A 19,633-nucleotide genomic window follows, 5' to 3' on the forward strand; every position below is an offset into this window, starting at 1 on the left:
CAGTGACATCATCGTTAGGCAGGATTTTTTTCCCAAAAAGATTTTAAAAAATGTATTCTGATTTTTATTAAGGCGAGAACAATGGGATATATTATTGCATTGCAACTTTTCAGGAATACAAAGCCTGTAGTTTCTATTAGCTTGGATTCCCCATCGATGATGTCACCGGTAGACGGGTTTCTGAACTGTCTACAGCCCTCCTCTGAGACACAGACTGATTAGAAAAGAATTGTATCATTTTATCATGAGCATTAGTGAGGACCTATTATATGAAGATATGTTGAAAAGTGGTGAAGTCGTCCTTTAAGCATCTGTGATTGTGTGACGGTGGCCAGGTTGTCACATGTAACTTGCCACTTCTTTTTAGAATGCTGACACTCTTTACTTTGTCTCAATAATAAATAAATAACAATACACATTAAACTCACAACAATAAAATATCAGTTGCACGGTAAAGTGCGGGGTGCGTAATTACTGTGAGAATAATACTGTTTGTTAGGTACTGCAAGACTACGCCACCTTTTTATTTAAGAGGTAGGGTCCTCTGTAACACTCTTTCTTAGGCTATTCACAGGTTCGAGTTTACCCAGGTAAGTACAATACTTTTAAATGAGAACAACACTTCAACACATATCCCTTGGAGAAAGCTGGACGGAAACAGGTTTGTATAAAAAGGTAATCTATTTTATTAAGCTAATACAGTGGCGTCTATAAGCCATAAAATATTGAAAAGCATAAACAAAATATAACACTAATTCTAAAACCTCAACCTCCTAATGCGCCCACTAACTAACTAAAATACAGGAATACAGACAATCACCAAACACTAAAAACAGACAGGGCTTGTGCAAACTATAGCAAATAAATAATGAATTTAGCGTTAAAGTGCCAACTATTACTGAAGCAGTAAAGTGCCAAGTGCCAATTCAATTGCTATATGTCATATACTCATCACGGTTCAATGCAAAAGGTGGGAATGTCCTTATATGGGGTTTAACTGGAGCGGGGGTTTAGGCCAGGAATCACTGTCTCTTCTTGTCTTCGTGCGTATTGCCTGCAATCATAGAAACTAGAACCAGTTCATCTGTTCAGGTATATTTCACATATGAGGTTTAGGACCGTGGGTTTATAAAGGTAACGTTGCATAGAAGGACACTTACTCGCCCGCCAGACTGTACGTCTGGCTTTGAGGGTGTGAAGCGCGCAACGTTATCGCCACTGGACCTCTCCTCCGTTCCTTGGTTCGTCTGTCCGTCCTCCCCGTCTCTGCTGCTACTGCGCCGTCTGCTCACCGTCCGCTGCTGGTGGCTTGGTACGTGCCGCGATCACTGTATTCCCCACCTCTGCTCCGTGGTATGTCTGCTCCTCCTGTGCACAACCGTCCCTTCTGGCTGTCACTTCCACACTGCCCTGTATGCCTGTCTCTCTGCTGTCCAAGTGGCTCGCGCTCACTTTTGAATAAGGTGGGCCACACCCTACTCCGCCCTCATTCGCTCTGCCACCAGCGTGACCTGGGGACATTGGCCGTCCGCTGTCACAAGGCCAATGTCACACAGCCTATAGGGGAGTCCAATGTCAAGTGGCTCGGGGACCGGGGGGAAATACATTGTCAACCATAAAACATGCAGTGCAGAAATATAGTTAAGAGAATGATGTTTTTAAGTGCGTAATACAGGTTTTTCATCATCAATAAAAAATGTTACAATTTGGTTTCACCCCCCTGCTTTGACCCTGTCACATCCCCCCCCACTTTTCCGTTGCCAGTCCCTGCAACTGTCCCTAATCATGTCCATACCTCTGGGGTGGCTGGCCTATATTTGCTCTTCCCGAGCGCCGTGGCTCATCTGGTGCTCTCGGGACGGAGAGAAACCCATAATACTGCGGCGTTGTTGCTTCTACCTGCTCGGGCTGCACTACAGCTGGGGGGTCCTCGTGGGGCGACCTGGGGGCTACACACACTTTCAACGCATTTCTATGTATGGTCTTTTCTCGCCCCCCCTTCTCGGGTCTGACTCGGTACACCAACCCCGTAGCTCCCACCTGTTCCATCACTGCGTAAGGCTCGGGGTCCCACCACGTACTCAATTTCCCCTGGCCATCTCTCTTCCTATTTCGAATCCACACTCTCTCTCCTGGTAATAGGGGTGTAATACCGGCCCTACGGTCATAAACCTGCTTTCTCCTCTTGGCCGTTTCTCCCATCCTCTCCCCTGCGGTCCTATAAGCTGTCGCCATTCTCTGTTGGTGGTCCTGTACCCAGCCACCCACTCCCATGCGCTCTTGCGCTGACTGCACTCCTAACTGGACATCTATAGGGCGCCTCAAATGTCGGCCAAACATTAAGTAGGCGGGGGCATAACCCGTAGCACTATGGATCGTGTTGTTATAAGCATGAACTAACTCGGGTAAGTGCTCATTCCATCTTCCTTGTTTATCAGTGTCTAGTGATCGCAACATGTTCAGTAATGTCTGATTAAATCGTTCCACTCCACCGTTCCCAGCCGGGTGGTACGGAGTGGTGCGACTTTTTGCAATACCATAAGTCTGACATAAATGGTGCATTAACTCGGACTCGAAGTTGGGGCCTCGATCTGAGTGGAACCGGGCCGGACAGCCGAACGGCTGGATAATATGCGTCCATAACGCACGGACAGTGGTGTGCGCAGTCTGGTCTCGGGTGGCAATAGCCCAACTATAACGGGTGAATAAGTCAGTAGCTACCAGAATGTTTTGCCACGCATCAGCAGGCCTACCTAATGTGAGGAAATCAATGGCTATTACTTCTAGTGGATATGAGACTTCAAAGGGTTGTAAGGGGGCCCGAGGCTCTGACCTGTTCCTCTGCAGGCTGCAGGCGACACAACCCTGTTGTAACTGACGCACCGCTCCCTCCATGCCTGGCCAATAGAACCGACGTCGCAGCTGGGCCAAGGTCCTCTCCAACCCAGCATGCGCCGCGGCCGTGTGGATTCCTCCCCATACCTCCTCTCTGCGTGAACCTGGACAAATGATCTGTGAGTATTGTTCTTTGGTATAAGGATCGGTCACCTTCCTATATAACACATGATTTCGTATAATCAGTTTGTTCCACTGGCGTAACAGTTGCCGCGCTCCCCGAGTCCAATTCTTCCTCTCCACCATATTAGGGGCTCTCCCCCGTTCCACGCACCTCTTCACCACCTGCACATCTGGATCCCGATCCTGCGTCTCTCTCCACTCATCCTCCCGGGCTGCTGGCGTCGATTGTACAGCCGCCACATCTACAGGCTGCACTGGGAACCGCGATAGGGCATCAGCGTTGGCGTTGTTTTTGCCCGGTCGATACTTGATGTCGAAAGTAAACGACGCAAGTTGAGCAGCCCACCGTTGTTCCACAGCTCCCAATCTAGCCGTTTGGAGATGCGCAACAGGGTTATTGTCCGTGAATATTGTGAATCGAGCGCCAGTGAGATAATCTTTAAACTTCTCGGTCACGGCCCATTTAAGGGCCAAAAGCTCCAATTTGAACGAGCTATAATTTGCGTCATTCTGCTCGGTCGGGTGGAGACTGCGGCTTGCATAAGCTATTACACGTTCGTGACCGTCTTGGACCTGGGCTAGAACCGCTCCCAACCCACGGCCACTCGCATCAGTGTAAACCACAAAAGGCTGTGTATAATCCGCATACGCTAACACCGGGGCTTGTGTGAGGGCACTCTTTAACGCATCAAACGCCCGCTGGCACTCCGAAGTCCACTCGACTTTACACTGGTGGGATTTTACGTCATTTGGGATTCCTATCAATAAGTTGTTTAAGGGTCGTGCTATAGCAGCAAAAGAGGACACGAAACGCCTATAGTAACCCGCTAGACCTAGAAACGCGCGGACCTCGCGGACCGTTGAGGGTGGTGTCCAGTCCCGCACTGCCACCACTTTCTCCGGATCGGGCCGCACTCCCTCTTTGTCCACGACATGGCCCAGAAATTGCACTTCCCTCCGCAGAAGTTTGCATTTGTCTAACCGCAGCTTCAGTCCATGTCTCCACAGGCGTTGGAAGACGAGCTCGAGGTGCTGTAGATGAGAGGAGAAGTCAGGTGAATATACTATAATGTCATCAAGATATACCAGCAAGGATTCTGTCACCTGACCACTCAGACACTGCTGCATCAGCCTCTGGAACGTCGCGGGCGCATTACAAAGCCCGAACGGCATGCGTTGAAACTCGAACAGGCCCAGCGGGGTCGTAAAGGCGGTCTTCTCCCGGTCCCGGGGATCCATTCCTACTTGCCAATACCCGCTGGCCAGGTCTAACGTGGAGAACCATTGCGCCTTCGTCAGGCTGGTGAGCGTCTCTTCTATCCTGGGTAGGGGGAAGGCGTCCTTGTGCGTCACGGCGTTAAGTTTCCTGTAGTCGACGCAGAACCTCCAGCTGCCATCTTTCTTCTTGACCAGTACGATAGGTGCCGCCCACGGACTGCAACTCTCCTTGATGACTCCCTTCTCCAGCATCTCATTCAGGAGGGTCTTCATCTCCCGGTACATGGAGGGCGTCAACGGCCGGTGTCGCTCTCGTATGGGTGCCGCGTCTCCGGTCGGTATCTGGTGTTGCACGGCGTCCGTCCGTCCGAAATCCTCGTCATGGATGGCGAACACCTTCTTCCACCGACACAACATCTCGTGTAACTCTCTCTTCTGCGCCTCCGGCAGGTCATCACGCTCCGTCAACACTTCCATCTCTTCGGGCAGGGTCTTCAGTGGTCCATCATCTTCCACACTGATTACGGCCACTTCCACCTCTCCGTCGGTCCCCAGGGACAGGCTCAGGTCCCTGCCGCCTCGGACATCCGCTTCTTCCACCGGGTACAGCCTCCCCAGCTTCTGGTGGCGGTCCAGGACCAGACTATATGCGTGTGGGTTGCACACTCGTATGGGAACACGTCCGTGGCGCACCGTGACGAGGGCACGGGCCACTCCCAAATCTTTTCCATCCGGCAAGGCTTCCATCAAGGCCTCGTAGTCCGCTCCATTTGGTCCTCTCCAAGCGCGGCCCCAGATCATCACTTCACTCTGCGCGGGGATTCGAATCTTCCGCCGGCCGACCGGCCACACATAACCGATGGACCCATCTTCGTTCGTCACTGCCTCCACCCTCCTACAGGTGGCGAATGCGTCCTTCCACAGCGTCCTTCCCTGCTGACATGGAAACACAGGCCTCCCAGGCCATTTAAAGAGGGCATGCCATACAGCGTTCACGACATTCATCCCAATAATCAGCGGTTGAGTACAATGTTCATCTTTCACGATTACAACTCCTCTCCCTGGGATCTTCATTCCCTCCAGCTCTAGGTCCAATATGGCATAGCCAGTGTACGGTAAGTCAAGACCATTAGCGGCGCGTAATTTAAAAACAAGGGGCCCATTTCCCAACGTTAGGTGTGAGAATTTTTCCTCAAATAAGCTTTGCTGCATTAATGTGACTTGTGACCCAGTATCCAGTAACCCCCTTAAGTGGACTCCTCCCATAGTGATCCCAATAGTCGGACAGTCCCCAATAAACACTTCATTAGCCCTTGATCTGGCGAGTGCGCGCTGCACCCCTGTCTCCCGGACCTCGGCGACAGGGCGTACTAGTTTAAATGATTGGGGTCAGATTTACAAAAGCGAGCAATGTGCCCAGACTGCCTACAGCTCCTACAGATCGGCCTACCTCCCTCATCCCACTCGTTGCGTTGGTACGGCTCCCGGCGTCGTTCAGATGGAGGCGAACCGCGAGGTCGTGTATCGGTGGTGTTGGGTCGAAGGAGCGGTCTGATCTCTTTCATGAGCTCCTGCGTAAACCCCTGCATTTGCGATTTGACGTCTTCCATAATCTCCTGTTTCAGTTTCTCTCTCCATTCAGATTCCTGTGAGGGTGTTGGGATAGAGACAGGTTTAACAGCATGGCACAAGATTTCAGCAGTCCCTTCTCTTCTATGTTCAGTGTCTAGTAGGAAGGCCTCATTTTTTAGGGTGGCGAAGTCTTCTGTGGGGTTTCGACGGGCATATATTCTTAAGGCTTGACCCAGAGGGCCTTCAGACAGTCCTACAAGTAACTGCTCTCGCAGAATGGCATCGGAGGGAGCGGTGTCTGGGTCGAGCCGCCGCAGCCCGCAGAACAACTCTCTAAGCCTCAAAATATAAGCCTGCACACTTTCGCCTGCGCGTTGCGCACAGCCATAGAACAAGGCACGAGCTTGGGAAGCAGAAACAGATGTTTTATACAACGTGTCTAAACATTTAAAGACTTTGGCCACTGTATTGCGATCTTCCTTGTCAATTACACTAATTTGTCGCTTAGCTTCCTCAGTAAGGGTCTGTACTACAAAAGCAACTTTTTTCTCCTCTGTTAAATCCTGAGTGCCCAATAATCCTTTAATCTGTTCTCTCCATTCCCTGTATTTCTCCTCACCTTCTATGCCCGAAAACTTAGGTAGCCACGGTGCCCCTGGATACACTGGCATCATCATCATTACTTTCTTGATTCAACCAAACAAAACAAAACAAAAAGCAGCAAAACAGCAAAATTTCAATACAGTTTCTCTTAGGGATTTTGTGTTGTTCTCTACCCAGTCCTGCCGCGCTACGCCAAATATGTGACGGTGGCCAGGTTGTCACATGTAACTTGCCACTTCTTTTTAGAATGCTGACACTCTTTACTTTGTCTCAATAATAAATAAATAACAATACACATTAAACTCACAACAATAAAATATCAGTTGCACGGTAAAGTGCGGGGTGCGTAATTACTGTGAGAATAATACTGTTTGTTAGGTACTGCAAGACTACGCCACCTTTTTATTTAAGAGGTAGGGTCCTCTGTAACACTCTTTCTTAGGCTATTCACAGGTTCGAGTTTACCCAGGTAAGTACAATACTTTTAAATGAGAACAACACTTCAACACATATCCCTTGGAGAAAGCTGGACGGAAACAGGTTTGTATAAAAAGGTAATCTATTTTATTAAGCTAATACAGTGGCGTCTATAAGCCATAAAATATTGAAAAGCATAAACAAAATATAACACTAATTCTAAAACCTCAACCTCCTAATGCGCCCACTAACTAACTAAAATACAGGAATACAGACAATCACCAAACACTAAAAACAGACAGGGCTTGTGCAAACTATAGCAAATAAATAATGAATTTAGCGTTAAAGTGCCAACTATTACTGAAGCAGTAAAGTGCCAAGTGCCAATTCAATTGCTATATGTCATATACTCATCACGGTTCAATGCAAAAGGTGGGAATGTCCTTATATGGGGTTTAACTGGAGCGGGGGTTTAGGCCAGGAATCACTGTCTCTTCTTGTCTTCGTGCGTATTGCCTGCAATCATAGAAACTAGAACCAGTTCATCTGTTCAGGTATATTTCACATATGAGGTTTAGGACCGTGGGTTTATAAAGGTAACGTTGCATAGAAGGACACTTACTCGCCCGCCAGACTGTACGTCTGGCTTTGAGGGTGTGAAGCGCGCAACGTTATCGCCACTGGACCTCTCCTCCGTTCCTTGGTTCGTCTGTCCGTCCTCCCCGTCTCTGCTGCTACTGCGCCGTCTGCTCACCGTCCGCTGCTGGTGGCTTGGTACGTGCCGCGATCACTGTATTCCCCACCTCTGCTCCGTGGTATGTCTGCTCCTCCTGTGCACAACCGTCCCTTCTGGCTGTCACTTCCACACTGCCCTGTATGCCTGTCTCTCTGCTGTCCAAGTGGCTCGCGCTCACTTTTGAATAAGGTGGGCCACACCCTACTCCGCCCTCATTCGCTCTGCCACCAGCGTGACCTGGGGACATTGGCCGTCCGCTGTCACAAGGCCAATGTCACACAGCCTATAGGGGAGTCCAATGTCAAGTGGCTCGGGGACCGGGGGGAAATACATTGTCAACCATAAAACATGCAGTGCAGAAATATAGTTAAGAGAATGATGTTTTTAAGTGCGTAATACAGGTTTTTCATCATCAATAAAAAATGTTACAATTTGGTTTCACCCCCCTGCTTTGACCCTGTCACAATTGAATTTACTGTCTGTGTGTTCCATCATTAGACTTACTCGAGCTTGTGCTCTCCTCTCTCTCTCTCTCTCTCTCTCTCTCTCTGTATTTGCAGTCAGCGCGTGTGGCAGAGGAGCTGCGTCTGGAACAGGAGCACACGCTCCACTTGGAGAGGGTGAAGAAGGGCCTGGAGGCCCAGATCAAAGACATGAGCAGCAGGCTGGACGAGGCGGAGCAGATGGCTCTGAAGGGAGGCAAGAAGATCATCCAGAAATTGGAGGGGAAGGTAGGTTTTACGTCTGAATCGACAATTAAACAAGTAACAGTTGGAGGAATCAAATATTCTGATGTCTTAACCCATTAAGACCTGAGCCCGCTTCTAAACATTTTCTAAATCCTAACAGTTTTTTGGAAAAAAATATAAAAAAAATAATTTTCACGATTTTTCAAAAATAGCAGATATACAAGCTCATAGCGCGGCACTCGGTGCCGCGCTATGAGCTTGTATATCTGCTATTTTTGAATAGCCGAAGACATTTAAAGTGACACAGATGCGTTCCAGGTATCAATGGGTTAATAAGAGTGTTTGTAGTTCTAAAACCCAGCAACGTTGCATTGCATTTCAATGGTTTTATTTTTAATGGACTATTGGGATCAGATCTTGATGTTTCATTAGCTTAGTCATATTTCGTCGCTGGAAAGGAGGATACTTTGTAAGTCCAAAACCGTTCCTTTTTTATTAATATTTTAAAAAACATTTGAAAATAGTGACAATAGCCACTTGTAGAGCTCGTGTGAGCTTGTAGATCTGCTAATTTCACTACATTTCTGCGACACTCTTGTATGATGAAATGGGGCCTTAATTTGCTAAAAGTCGAAACACGGAGATACAAGGTTTCCGCCCGACGGCAACGACATGCTTGTTCCATAATATACAGTACGGATACAAATGAGCAGCCAATCTCCTGACGTATACACAACATCACACGCACACACACACGCACGCACGCACGCACCCGCACCCGCACTCGCACCCGCACCCGCACACGCACACACTACAACCAGCATAACGCTCTTGTAGATCTGCTATTTTCAAACATTTTAGTACTTTAACTTTTGGTACTTTAAGTACATTTTGATACCAACACTTTTGTACTTTTACTCATTTTTAATTCCGGACTTTTGCTTGTAACAAAGTACTTCTCCATTGCAGTATTGATACATTTTAACTTGAAGGTAGGGTAAGTGATTTACTTTGGTTGAAATAAGTGTTAAATAGCTCTATATTCTGGTACTACTCATTGTCTCTCCAGCTCTTTATTAAACAGAAAATGTGCTCTCTCCTGATTGGCTTAAATGTCGTCACCTACCTGAAAATGTATTTATATTATGTTTATTAAAGAGCTGGAGAGACCCCTGTGACCGAACAAACGCTCTGTAGCAATGATTACTATCAGAATGTAGTACTTTAACCTTTTAACAAAAAAAAAAAATGTTTTACCAAAAAATATCACTTACCCTACCTTTAGGTCAGGGGTCTTCAACGTTTTCAGGCCAAGGACCCCTTAGCTGAGAGCGAGATAAAGCAGGGACCCCCATTATATATTGTGTAAAATATTTATTTTTTCATAGATTTCATCGGCAGCTGCATAGACTTGTTTCACAGCACTATCATGTTGGATTCATGTCAATGTGTATTTCCAGACATTTAACCATGCACTTAAACAATACTTAGTAAACCTGACTTTTTACTCTGTACTTAGTCTGCTCTTTTCCCCCCCCTACACCAAACCACTTTGCCGAAAATAGCAGATATCTACAAGCGCACAACGCCTCGCGCTGCTATTTTTGGCTAAAGTTCTCCTCAGAATATAGGGATGCTTTGGTGAAGTGGTTAACGTAAAAATCACACAAAGATTTGGCGGACCCCCTGTAGTAACTCTGAGGACCCCCTAGGGGTCGCGGACCCCCTGTTGAAGACCTCTGCTTTAGGTAAAACATTTGAGTACTTTTCCCACCACTGGCTCTTTCTCTGTGCAAGGTGAAAGAGCTGGAGCTGGAGTTGGACTCGGAGCAGAAGCGCCATGCAGAGACGGTGAAGACCCTTCGCAAGAACGAGCGGCGCCTCAAGGAGCTGCTGTTTCAGTCCGAGGAGGACCAGAAGAACCAGCAGCGCATGCAGGAGCTGGTGGAGAGGCTGCAGAACAAGATGAAGGCCTACAAGAGACAAGTGGAGGAGGCCGTAAGTCACCTGACCCACGTTGCATAATGCAGTTACCTCTGCAGTCTGTTGGTTTTACTCCACCCGGTTCAATTCAGGAAAAGCAAAAGTAGTTAGTGTAGCATCACTATCATTTTAAGCACTTTGACCATTATTTTATGCTTTGGCTATTCAAAAATAGCAGATATACAAGCTCATAGCGCGGCACAAGGTGATGCACTATGAGCTTGTAGATCTGCTATTTTTTTGTGATTTGTGCAAATCTTTGAATATATTATATATATTTTAAAGCGAACATTTTTAACTCAAATCTTTGCTTCCTGAGGTCCCTGGAACAAAATATTTTGAGATGGGGGCTCGGCGGCCAAATACATATTTTTAGACGTGAAAAAGTTTGAGCACCACTGATATAGCAACATACATGTTTTCATAAAACTGTTAGGATTTAGAAGACCTTTTTAGAATCAGCCTCAGGTCTTGATGGGTTAATGTCACAGCTCTTACCGTTGGGTATCATCAGGCACGTTGTGTTGGACCTATAGAGACCTACAGGGAGGGATGGGGTCTTTGGGTTTTGGATACATTAGGAAAATAAACCCTGTTGAAAACAAAGGAATATGATATTCACAAAAAAGATTCTACGAATCTCTATAATCTCCTCAACACAGATCAACACACTTCATGATGACCACACACACAACTCATTTACGTTTAAAAAATGCACCATGGCTTCAAAATTCCCGGTTGATAAATTAACAGGTGTAATCGGCGTGAGCCTTTTATGTGAATATATATATGATTTTATGGATTCTGTCCGTCTATGTTTGTTTTTGTATATGTCTGGTTTTATTGTTTTGATTGTGCTATGGGCCATGTGCCCTTAATAAAGTTTTTGATTGATTGGCTCCGGCAGCATGTTTGAAACGGAAACACATGACACCTTCACATGTGTTTCCAGTTCAAATCTGCTGCTGAAACAGTCAAACCAATCTATCTATGGGAAAATGAACTGGAGCCACCTTCTGGGAGTACAGTTAAGCACAGAGCCAAATAGGTTGAAGAACAAAACAAGTAGGCTTGTCTTGTAGGCTTATGATAACCACAGACATTATGTGCATAAATAAAAACATATTTTTTAAAAATTGCTTCAAAAACATGGTGAAGGAATACACTACATTTTGAATTCACTTCCTCGCTTTTCTACCTTGCTGTTTAGGAGGAGCAGGCCAACATGAATCTGGCCAAGTACAGGAAGACAGTACATGAGCTGGACGATGCTGAAGAGCGAGCCGACATCGCCGAGTCAGCTCTCACCAAGATCAGAACCAAGAACCGAGGCAGCTTCGGCAAAGGATACTCATCTGTGAGTATCTAGGCTTGATTAGTTTTGAGCAGGCTATAACAGAGAAACACACTGACATGAAATATCATATTAACAAACAAGCTGCTCCTGGGTCGTACGTGTAACGTGAGCGCCCCCAAGAGTCAGTTCAGCTGTGTTGGGTTGGGTTTCCATTCTTAAAGGGATTCTAGGCAACATTAAGCCTAAATTTAAAATATATATATATATATATATATATATATATATATATATATATATATATATATATATATATATATATATATATATATATATATATATATATATATATATATATATATATATATATATATTTTGCATTTTTCCCCCTCTATCAGCCACTATATAATGATGCTTAACTTCATATATGTGGTCAATTTATCATGAAAGAGCCTATTTAAAAATAAAAATTCAGAGAACCAGCAGGGGCGGGCAGTAACACGCATTGTATCCGAAGAAAGCAACCTAATTTCGGCATTGGCCCCTCCAGAAGTCCCCTTAACTATGGAAGTCCCTCCTGTGTCACCCCCTGGTGGTCGGGGAAACAAACTGCTGGAGGCGCGGTGTTTGTTTATTTCTGAACCTGCCGTCAATCCCTTTAAAGGGAAACATCAACATTTTCAACATAACAAGTTTCAACATTAGCTCTATATATTTCTTGTAGGACTTATGTTCCATTAGCAGCCATATCACTGGGTAGTCGTCTGTGTCTCTGAAAAGCTGCCAAAGTTTTGCTGGAAGGATTACCCCAGTGATATCACTGGGGTACAATCCGTGAATGTGAAAACTACAACTCTTACCTCCTGGTTTGTTTATTTTCACTAGCCACGGTTGCTGTGACATTGTCCTTGTTCATATGTTTATGGCAAAATGGCTTTGGTCTTGACTCCAGAGAATAATATGAAATATAGCTGCAAGCAGCGATAATACAGGGCCAGACATGGAAACTGGAGAGAGAGAGAGAGAGAGAGAGAGAGAGAGAGAGAGAGAGAGAGAGAGAGAGAGAGAGAGACATGGATACTGGAGAGAGAGACATGGAAACTGGAGAGAGACAGAGACATGGAAACTGGAGAGAGAGAGAGAGAGATGGATACTGGAGAGAGAGAGAGAGAGAGAGAGAGAGACAGAGAGAGACATGGAAACTGGAGAGAGAGAGAGAGAGAGAGACATGGAAACTGGAGAGAGAGAGAGACATGGAAACGGAATAGATTGGAGAGAGAGAGAGACATGGAAAGGGAATAGATTGGAGAGAGAGAGAGATGGAAACAGAATGGATTGATTGGACATCACAACCTATTGCCATTAACAGGAATCGAACTCTCAACCTTCGGACTAATAGGCTGCAACACTACCTATAGTGCTATAGCTTTGTCCAGGCTGATGTTGTCTGTTGAAGATCATAAACTCTTGCCTTCTGTCATGAACCAAGCCAACGCTAAGATCACTCGTTCACAAACCATTTACCAATAGAGAAATTGTATGTCTCCTCGCAACCGAAAACAGTGAAAGCAGCCGATCTACAAGCTCAGAAACACGTTGCTATCTGAAAAGTTTTGAGATTGTAGATCGGCTATTTTCAGAATGAAGTATGTCATACATTGAAAAAACGTACTCTCAAATAAGCATTTTAGGTTATATTTACCATTTGCACATGTATTCATTGATACAGTCATGTTGTTTGCAATTCAACTTAAATGAAGTCTGCATCAAGTGAGGCTTGAACTGGCGACCTTGAGATTGTGAGGCACTTATTTAAAGGAGAATTCCGGTCATTTTAAGTGTTATGTTTGATGTGTGTCAAATCACTTACCAACGTAGAAATGAAAATCGCGTTACTCGACAGATCCCCCTGTCAACCCCCACCGTTGGCATGATACTCCTATCGTGGATAGCCCAAATTCGCCTATTTTAACAAATGCAAAGTCTGTTTTTTTGCTTCTAGTACTCATTGTTGAGTCCCATGATAATGTAACAGGCGCTAAAACTCCCGACAAGCTAACGGCTAATAACAGAACGAGCTAATGCTGGTTGCTGGTTTCTCTCCCGACCTGGCAACCTGGGGCTGCCATGCAGAGATAAGCAGCCCCAGCGTTAGCTCGTTCTGTTATTAGCCGTTAGCTTGTCGGGAGTTTTAGCGCCTGTTACGTTATCATGGGACTCCACAATGAGTACTAGGAGAAAAAAACAGACTTTACATTTGTTAAAATAGGCGAATTTGGGCTATCCACGATAGGAGTATCATGGCAACGGTGGGGGTTGACAGGGGGATCTGTCGAGTAACGCGATTTTCATTTCTACGTTGGTAAGTGATTTGACACACATCAAACATAACACTTAAAATGACCGGAATTCTCCTTTAAGGGAGACGCCATTGGACCAACAGACAAAGAACTGTGAAAAAGGAGATAAAACAGATCATACAGTTTCACGCAAATAGCTGAAAAATCCTGGGTTTTAAGTGTTTTTCAAACTGTTCAAAATTGCGGACAATCTAAGGGCGGAGCTTACTGGTCAAAGCGATAGATGTGTTCCTCATGAGTCAAGGCACAAGTGTAAGCAAGTTTCACGACTTTCGGCCAAACGAGGCATGACTTATGCCTGTTTACAGTTTGCATTTTCAAAAAATTGCTATAGCGCCCCCCTTTGGCCAATTGGAGTAAGATTGGTTTCAGTGATATTTGGAATGACCCTGTACATTTCTGCAAAGTTTCAAAGAAATGTGAGTCTGCATGTATATTTTAGGCACAGATGAATAATTTTCATAAAACTCTAATAGTTAAAATCTATCTCCTTCTGGGATTTTTTGCCTATGCCGACCAAACGGTGCAAGCGGATTTTCCATAAATGAAAAAATGCAGAAGTTAGGAGCAAATGACTGTTTTTCATATAATTCAAAATGGTGGGAGATCTAAAGGTCAGAGGTCAAAAGTCAGAGTGTGAAAGTTGTTCAGCATGAGGAGACGCATATGTGTATTGAAGTTTCATGGCTGTAGGTCAAATAGGGCATGAGTTGTACCTGTTCAAAGTTGGCATTTTCAATTGAGTGCTATAGCGCCACCTTTGGACGAAAGATTGTGAGATTTATTTTTTGATAGTTTTTCATGACCATCTACCATATGGCCGAGTTTCGTAAAAAGCGTATGCACGGTTCAGCCAGAACTGCCAAAAGTGGCAAAAGCGACAGAATAAAGCGAAGAATAAGACCGGTACAGAGCTGAGAGCTCTGTCCCTGTAATTAGGTGGATGTAATGGCGGCTATAGACCATACTGACATTTCGGACCAGTGCTTGCCCACGAAATGCATCATGGTAATTGTAGCGAAGAATAAGAATGGCCGATACGGTCAGGCAGAATGGCTAATGGGCTACACAAAGTAAGAATCATGAATTCACCAAATCATGAATAACATATTAATTCTATCATAAATAGTATTTATTTATATCAATTATCAACGATGCCAAGTTGATATAATGTACACATACAGTACAAGTCAACGGGCTATGAAGATTGAAATGCTGTGTTTCTTTTAAGTGACCTGAATGCCCTGACACTTTTTTTGTTTCCAGGGTTACAGCACACCCTACCCTGGGCTGGTCAGGTCACCCAGCTCTGTGGGGTCAGAGGGCAGGGGTGAGAAGATCCTCAACGATGACAACGAGTCCGTCAGCTCCCTCATCCCAGCATATCTCAACTCTCTCAAGAAGCTCATGATAGAGTAGAGTGCAGGCACATAGGACGGTTGGGTCTAGGATTTCCAAGTGCAACTAGTTTTCTTTGAGAGCAGCTGTCAATAATTCTGGCTCCCATCAGTTTTGAAGACATTGTCAAAGACATACTGTACACGTGAAATCCTCAGTGTTCATTAAACTCTGAACTCTGAAATGGAATCAGATGGTTCATTTGGTTTGGACTCTTCAGAGTTAAATTAACACTGAGGAGTTTGAAGGTACAGAAAAGCCGGTACTGTAGTTTCACAGCACATCAGCAGTTGTACTCAAATGAACATCTATGAATGTGGAACTGTGAATGGTGTGTACAGTACAGTATGTTGACTTGCAATGTATCTGTGTGTTATTATGGTCACAGTTCTAATGACTCCAGTTTTAATCCAACACCCTTTTATATTCAATGTATTATATACAAAAGAGAGTATTGTAACGTCCTGAGGGGGAAATTACTTTTCCGCATTCACCGAGCAGATGGCTTGCTCAAATGAGCCGTTAGGGGTTAAGTGTCTTGCTCAGGAACACATGTAGATGGGCAAGCTGAGGGTCAAGCTGGTGACCTTCTGATTACCAGATAACCTCTCTGTCAGTCTATACACTCATCTATGGCTGCCCTTGACAATGTTTGTATGAAAAAGGGGGGTAAAAAACTGTTTAAATGTGAACACCGGTGCATGGTGAGGCTAAATCTAACTTTTGATTAGCTCATTGAATGTCCAACTAAGATAATGGAACAAAATTGCTTGTTTACAACAAAACACAGGTTGACCGCTTACTGAATTGTTAACCACTTAAGCCCTATATCATGGAGCCTTAATAGGCCCCCATGGGCCAGTTGTGGCCCGCAAGAGCCAATTGTGCGGCCCGGAGCACACACAAAAAACCTTGGTAACCTTGACATCATTTGGCCCTCGGGGGGGAAAAGTAATCAGGGAACCCTGCCCTTTATACTTAGTCCTACGACGAATAGTAAGATCTCAATGTGATGCAAAGCAGTAAGGGCTTGTTAGATCTGCTTTTTCCCCCCTAGAATGACAGGCCCAAAATGGGGATGCCAGGTTGAAAGTGGCTAACCACCTCTTTAATATAGATGGCCAAAAAGTGTAACAATGCTTGTCCAAACCATTTTATTGTTGAATGTGAAAATGCATTTTTAAATCAAAATAAATCACTCATTGTATTGCTCCGTGTGTACCATCAAGATGCAATTATTTTCACATAGTGTGTGTATTCATTATAGTAATGATGAACAGGAAACACATTAAGTTGTCTTGTCAAACAAGAAATCTCAAATTAAGACATAGAATAATAAGCACCATAATCAGTAACATAGATACATAATAAGAAGACACCTCAAGGGCCCACGGTGCCTTGGCGCAATGATGTGGTGAGCTTTTGTGCCTCTGCTACAGACAATTAGCAGGGTCAAGTCCCACGCCATCAAGACAGCCTACTGGGGGGACTGTGTCTTTCCCCTGTATCCTGAGAGGTTAAGGTGGGAGGTTATTTTATTTTTTTAAAACTCTGTCCAGCTAACCTTTTACAGAAAGAAATTCAAAAGTGCTGGAGTATTTCAACTTAACTTTACTAACTGAAGACTAACATACAAGAGAACGCATATAGAGCATTGGTTTTCAAACTTTTTCATGTCAAGGACCCCCAAATTGACACTTATTAGCCCGCGGACCCCCATTTGAAAAGATAAGCCAGGGAACCCCATAAGAGAAGATTTTTTTACGGCTCTCTAGCAGTGATTCTCAACCATTTTGATTTCAAGGACCCCCAGTTTGACATGCATTAGGCTACGAACCCCCAATTAATGGCATGTATATCTCTGGGACCCCAATTGATTGTAAAATCAATGTTAATTTAACTCTCAGAGTTACAGACCAATAAGGGTCCATTTGGTTCCTATAAATCATTTAGCTGGGGACCCCCTGGTATCCCCGTAGGATTAGTAGCCTGTACTCGTTTATTTTTTAGGTGCCAAAATCCTCCATCGACCTCCATTATAAATCTCTGAACTTTTAAAGGAGTACAATTCTGAAACTATTAAACATTTCAAAGATTCCTTTTAAGGCAAACATTTCCATAGTAAGATGAAGATTTTAAAGTATGAATGGGGTTACTAGCAGTAAGTATGTAAGATTAGTAGCCTGTACTCGTTTACCTTTAAATGTCAGTTTCCGCATTGACAATGCATTGGGCGCTTAAAGTTAAATATCTCCAAAACTACAAATGATTTCAAAGAAAATATCTCAAGCATGCATGTACACAGTAAGGTGGAATTTTTGAACTGTGAATGGAGTTTCTAGGTGAAAGTGTTTTTTTGTGTTTTTTTGAGGTCCCAAATTCTTCCATCGACCTCCATTATAAATCTCTGAACTTTCAAAGGAGTACAATTCTAAAACTATTAAACATTTCAAAGATTCCTTTTCAGGCAAACATGTCCACAGTAAGATGAACATTTTAAAGTATGAATGGGGTTACTAGCAGTAAGTATGTAGGATTAGTAGCCTGTACTCGTTTCCCTTTGCCGCATCCACAATGCATGGGACGCTTAAAGTTAAATATCTCCCAAACTACAAATGATTTCAAAGAAAAAATCTCAAGCATGCATGTCCACAGTAAGGTGGATTTTTTGAACTGTGAATGGAGTTTCTAGGTGAAAGTGTTTTTTTGATGTCCCAAATTCTTTCAATTCAAATTCACTTCTCAAGTCTATCTTACTGATTTTCAAAATCCCAAAAACCTGTTAGGAGTACGTTTCAGGCAATTTAGAGTTGATTGGTAATTTTCGTTTCGGTAAAATTTATTTTACCGAAACGAAAGTTAAATGCGAAAAAATCACGTCAAAGTGTGGAGGCCAAAATCGTCCCCCCAAAAACCTGTTAGGAGTACGTTTCAGGCAATTTAGAGTTGATTGGTAATTTTCGTTTCGGTAAAATTTATTTTACCGAAACGAAAGTTAAATCCGAAAAAATCACTGAGTGTGGAGGCCAAAATCGTCCCCCCAAAAACCTGTTAGGAGTACGTTTCAGGCAATTTAGAGTTGATTGGTAATTTTCGTTTCGGTAAAATTTATTTTACCGAAACGAAAGTTAAATCCGAAAAAATCACTAAGTATGCAGGCCAAAATCGTCCCCCCAAAAACCTCTTAGGAGTACGTTTTAGGCAATTTAGAGTTGATTGGTAGTACTTTGTAGTGACTTTTTTTGGTCCCTAAGAGTCATCGAGCTCTGGACTTAGTAAACTTATTTTTTCACTATTGTGTCACTACCGAAACGAAAGTTTGTCACTACCGAAACGAAAGTTAAATCCGAAAAAAGTGTGGAGGCCAAAATCGTCCCCCCAAAAACCTGTTAGGAGTACGTTTCAGACAATTTAGAGTTGATTGGTAATTTTCGTTTCGGTAAAATTTATTTTACCGAAACGAAAATTACCAGAGTGGGAAGTAAATTTAGAGTTGATTGGTAATTTTCGTTTCGGTAAAATTTTATCGAAACGAAAATTACCAATCAACTCTAAATTTAACTTTCGTTTCGGTAGTGACAAACTTTCGTTTCGGTAGTGACACAATGGTGAAAAAATAAATGTATTTGTCTTGTTTGTTGTTCAAGTCAAAGCACCAGGAAGGCTGTGGTTCTTGGCCAACAGTTAGCTCAATGGGTTGAGACGCAGTATTCAGGATCCAGAGGCCATGAGTTCAAATCCCACTGGTGTCTTTACTGTGATGCTTCCCTTTGCAGACTAAGTTCTGGAAAAACAAGTTAAAACCACCAGGAAACCTGTAACTCTCAGCCAACAGCTTAGCTCAACTGGTAGAGCGTCTGTCCAATAACATGACTTGATTGGGTTCGATTCCCACTCGAGTCAAGTGTCCCCGGTAACTTAGGGCAACGGATAAATTGACTGATATCCTTAGTGATGCTTCCCTTTGCAGACTAACTTCTAGAAAAAAAAGTTAAAACCACCAGGAAACCTGTAACTCTCAGCCAACAGCTTAGCTCAACTGGTAGAGCGTCTGTCCAATAACATGACTTGATTGGGTTCGATTCCCACTCGAGTCAAGTGTCCCCGGTAACTTAGGGCAACGGATAAATTGACTGATATCCTTAGTGATGCTTCCCTTTGCAGACTAACTTCTAGAAAAAAAAGTTAAAACCACCAGGAAACCTGTAACTCTCAGCCAACAGCTTAGCTCAACTGGTAGAGCGTCTGTCCAATAACTTGACTTGACTTGAGTGGGTTCGATTCCCACTCGAGTCAAGTGTCCCCGGTAACCTGGGGCAACGGATACATTGACTGATATCCTTAG

General features: G+C 44.1%; 1 protein-coding gene across 7 annotated transcripts in view; it reads left to right on the forward strand.

Annotated features, from left to right (window-relative positions):
- The window catches only part of LOC311061035 (myosin heavy chain, skeletal muscle), a 72,668-nt gene extending 56,169 nt beyond the window's left edge, over positions 1 to 16,499 (forward strand). For all 7 annotated transcript variants that reach the window (XM_084079512.1, XM_084079513.1, XM_084079511.1 and 4 more), the window contains 4 exons: positions 8,125 to 8,295; positions 10,051 to 10,251; positions 11,447 to 11,593; positions 15,157 to 16,499. In XM_084079512.1, coding sequence (XP_083935638.1) covers positions 8,125 to 8,295; positions 10,051 to 10,251; positions 11,447 to 11,593; positions 15,157 to 15,309 — 672 coding nt within the window. In that variant the 3' untranslated portion in view covers positions 15,310 to 16,499. The remainder of the gene's footprint in view (positions 1 to 8,124; positions 8,296 to 10,050; positions 10,252 to 11,446; positions 11,594 to 15,156) is intronic.
- The last annotated feature ends 3,134 nt before the right edge of the window (positions 16,500 to 19,633 follow it).

This window comes from Gymnoscopelus microlampas (genome assembly GCF_963454915.1).
Source record: "Gymnoscopelus microlampas genome assembly, chromosome: 14".
In the NCBI taxonomy this organism is placed as follows: Eukaryota; Metazoa; Chordata; class Actinopteri; order Myctophiformes; family Myctophidae; genus Gymnoscopelus; species Gymnoscopelus microlampas.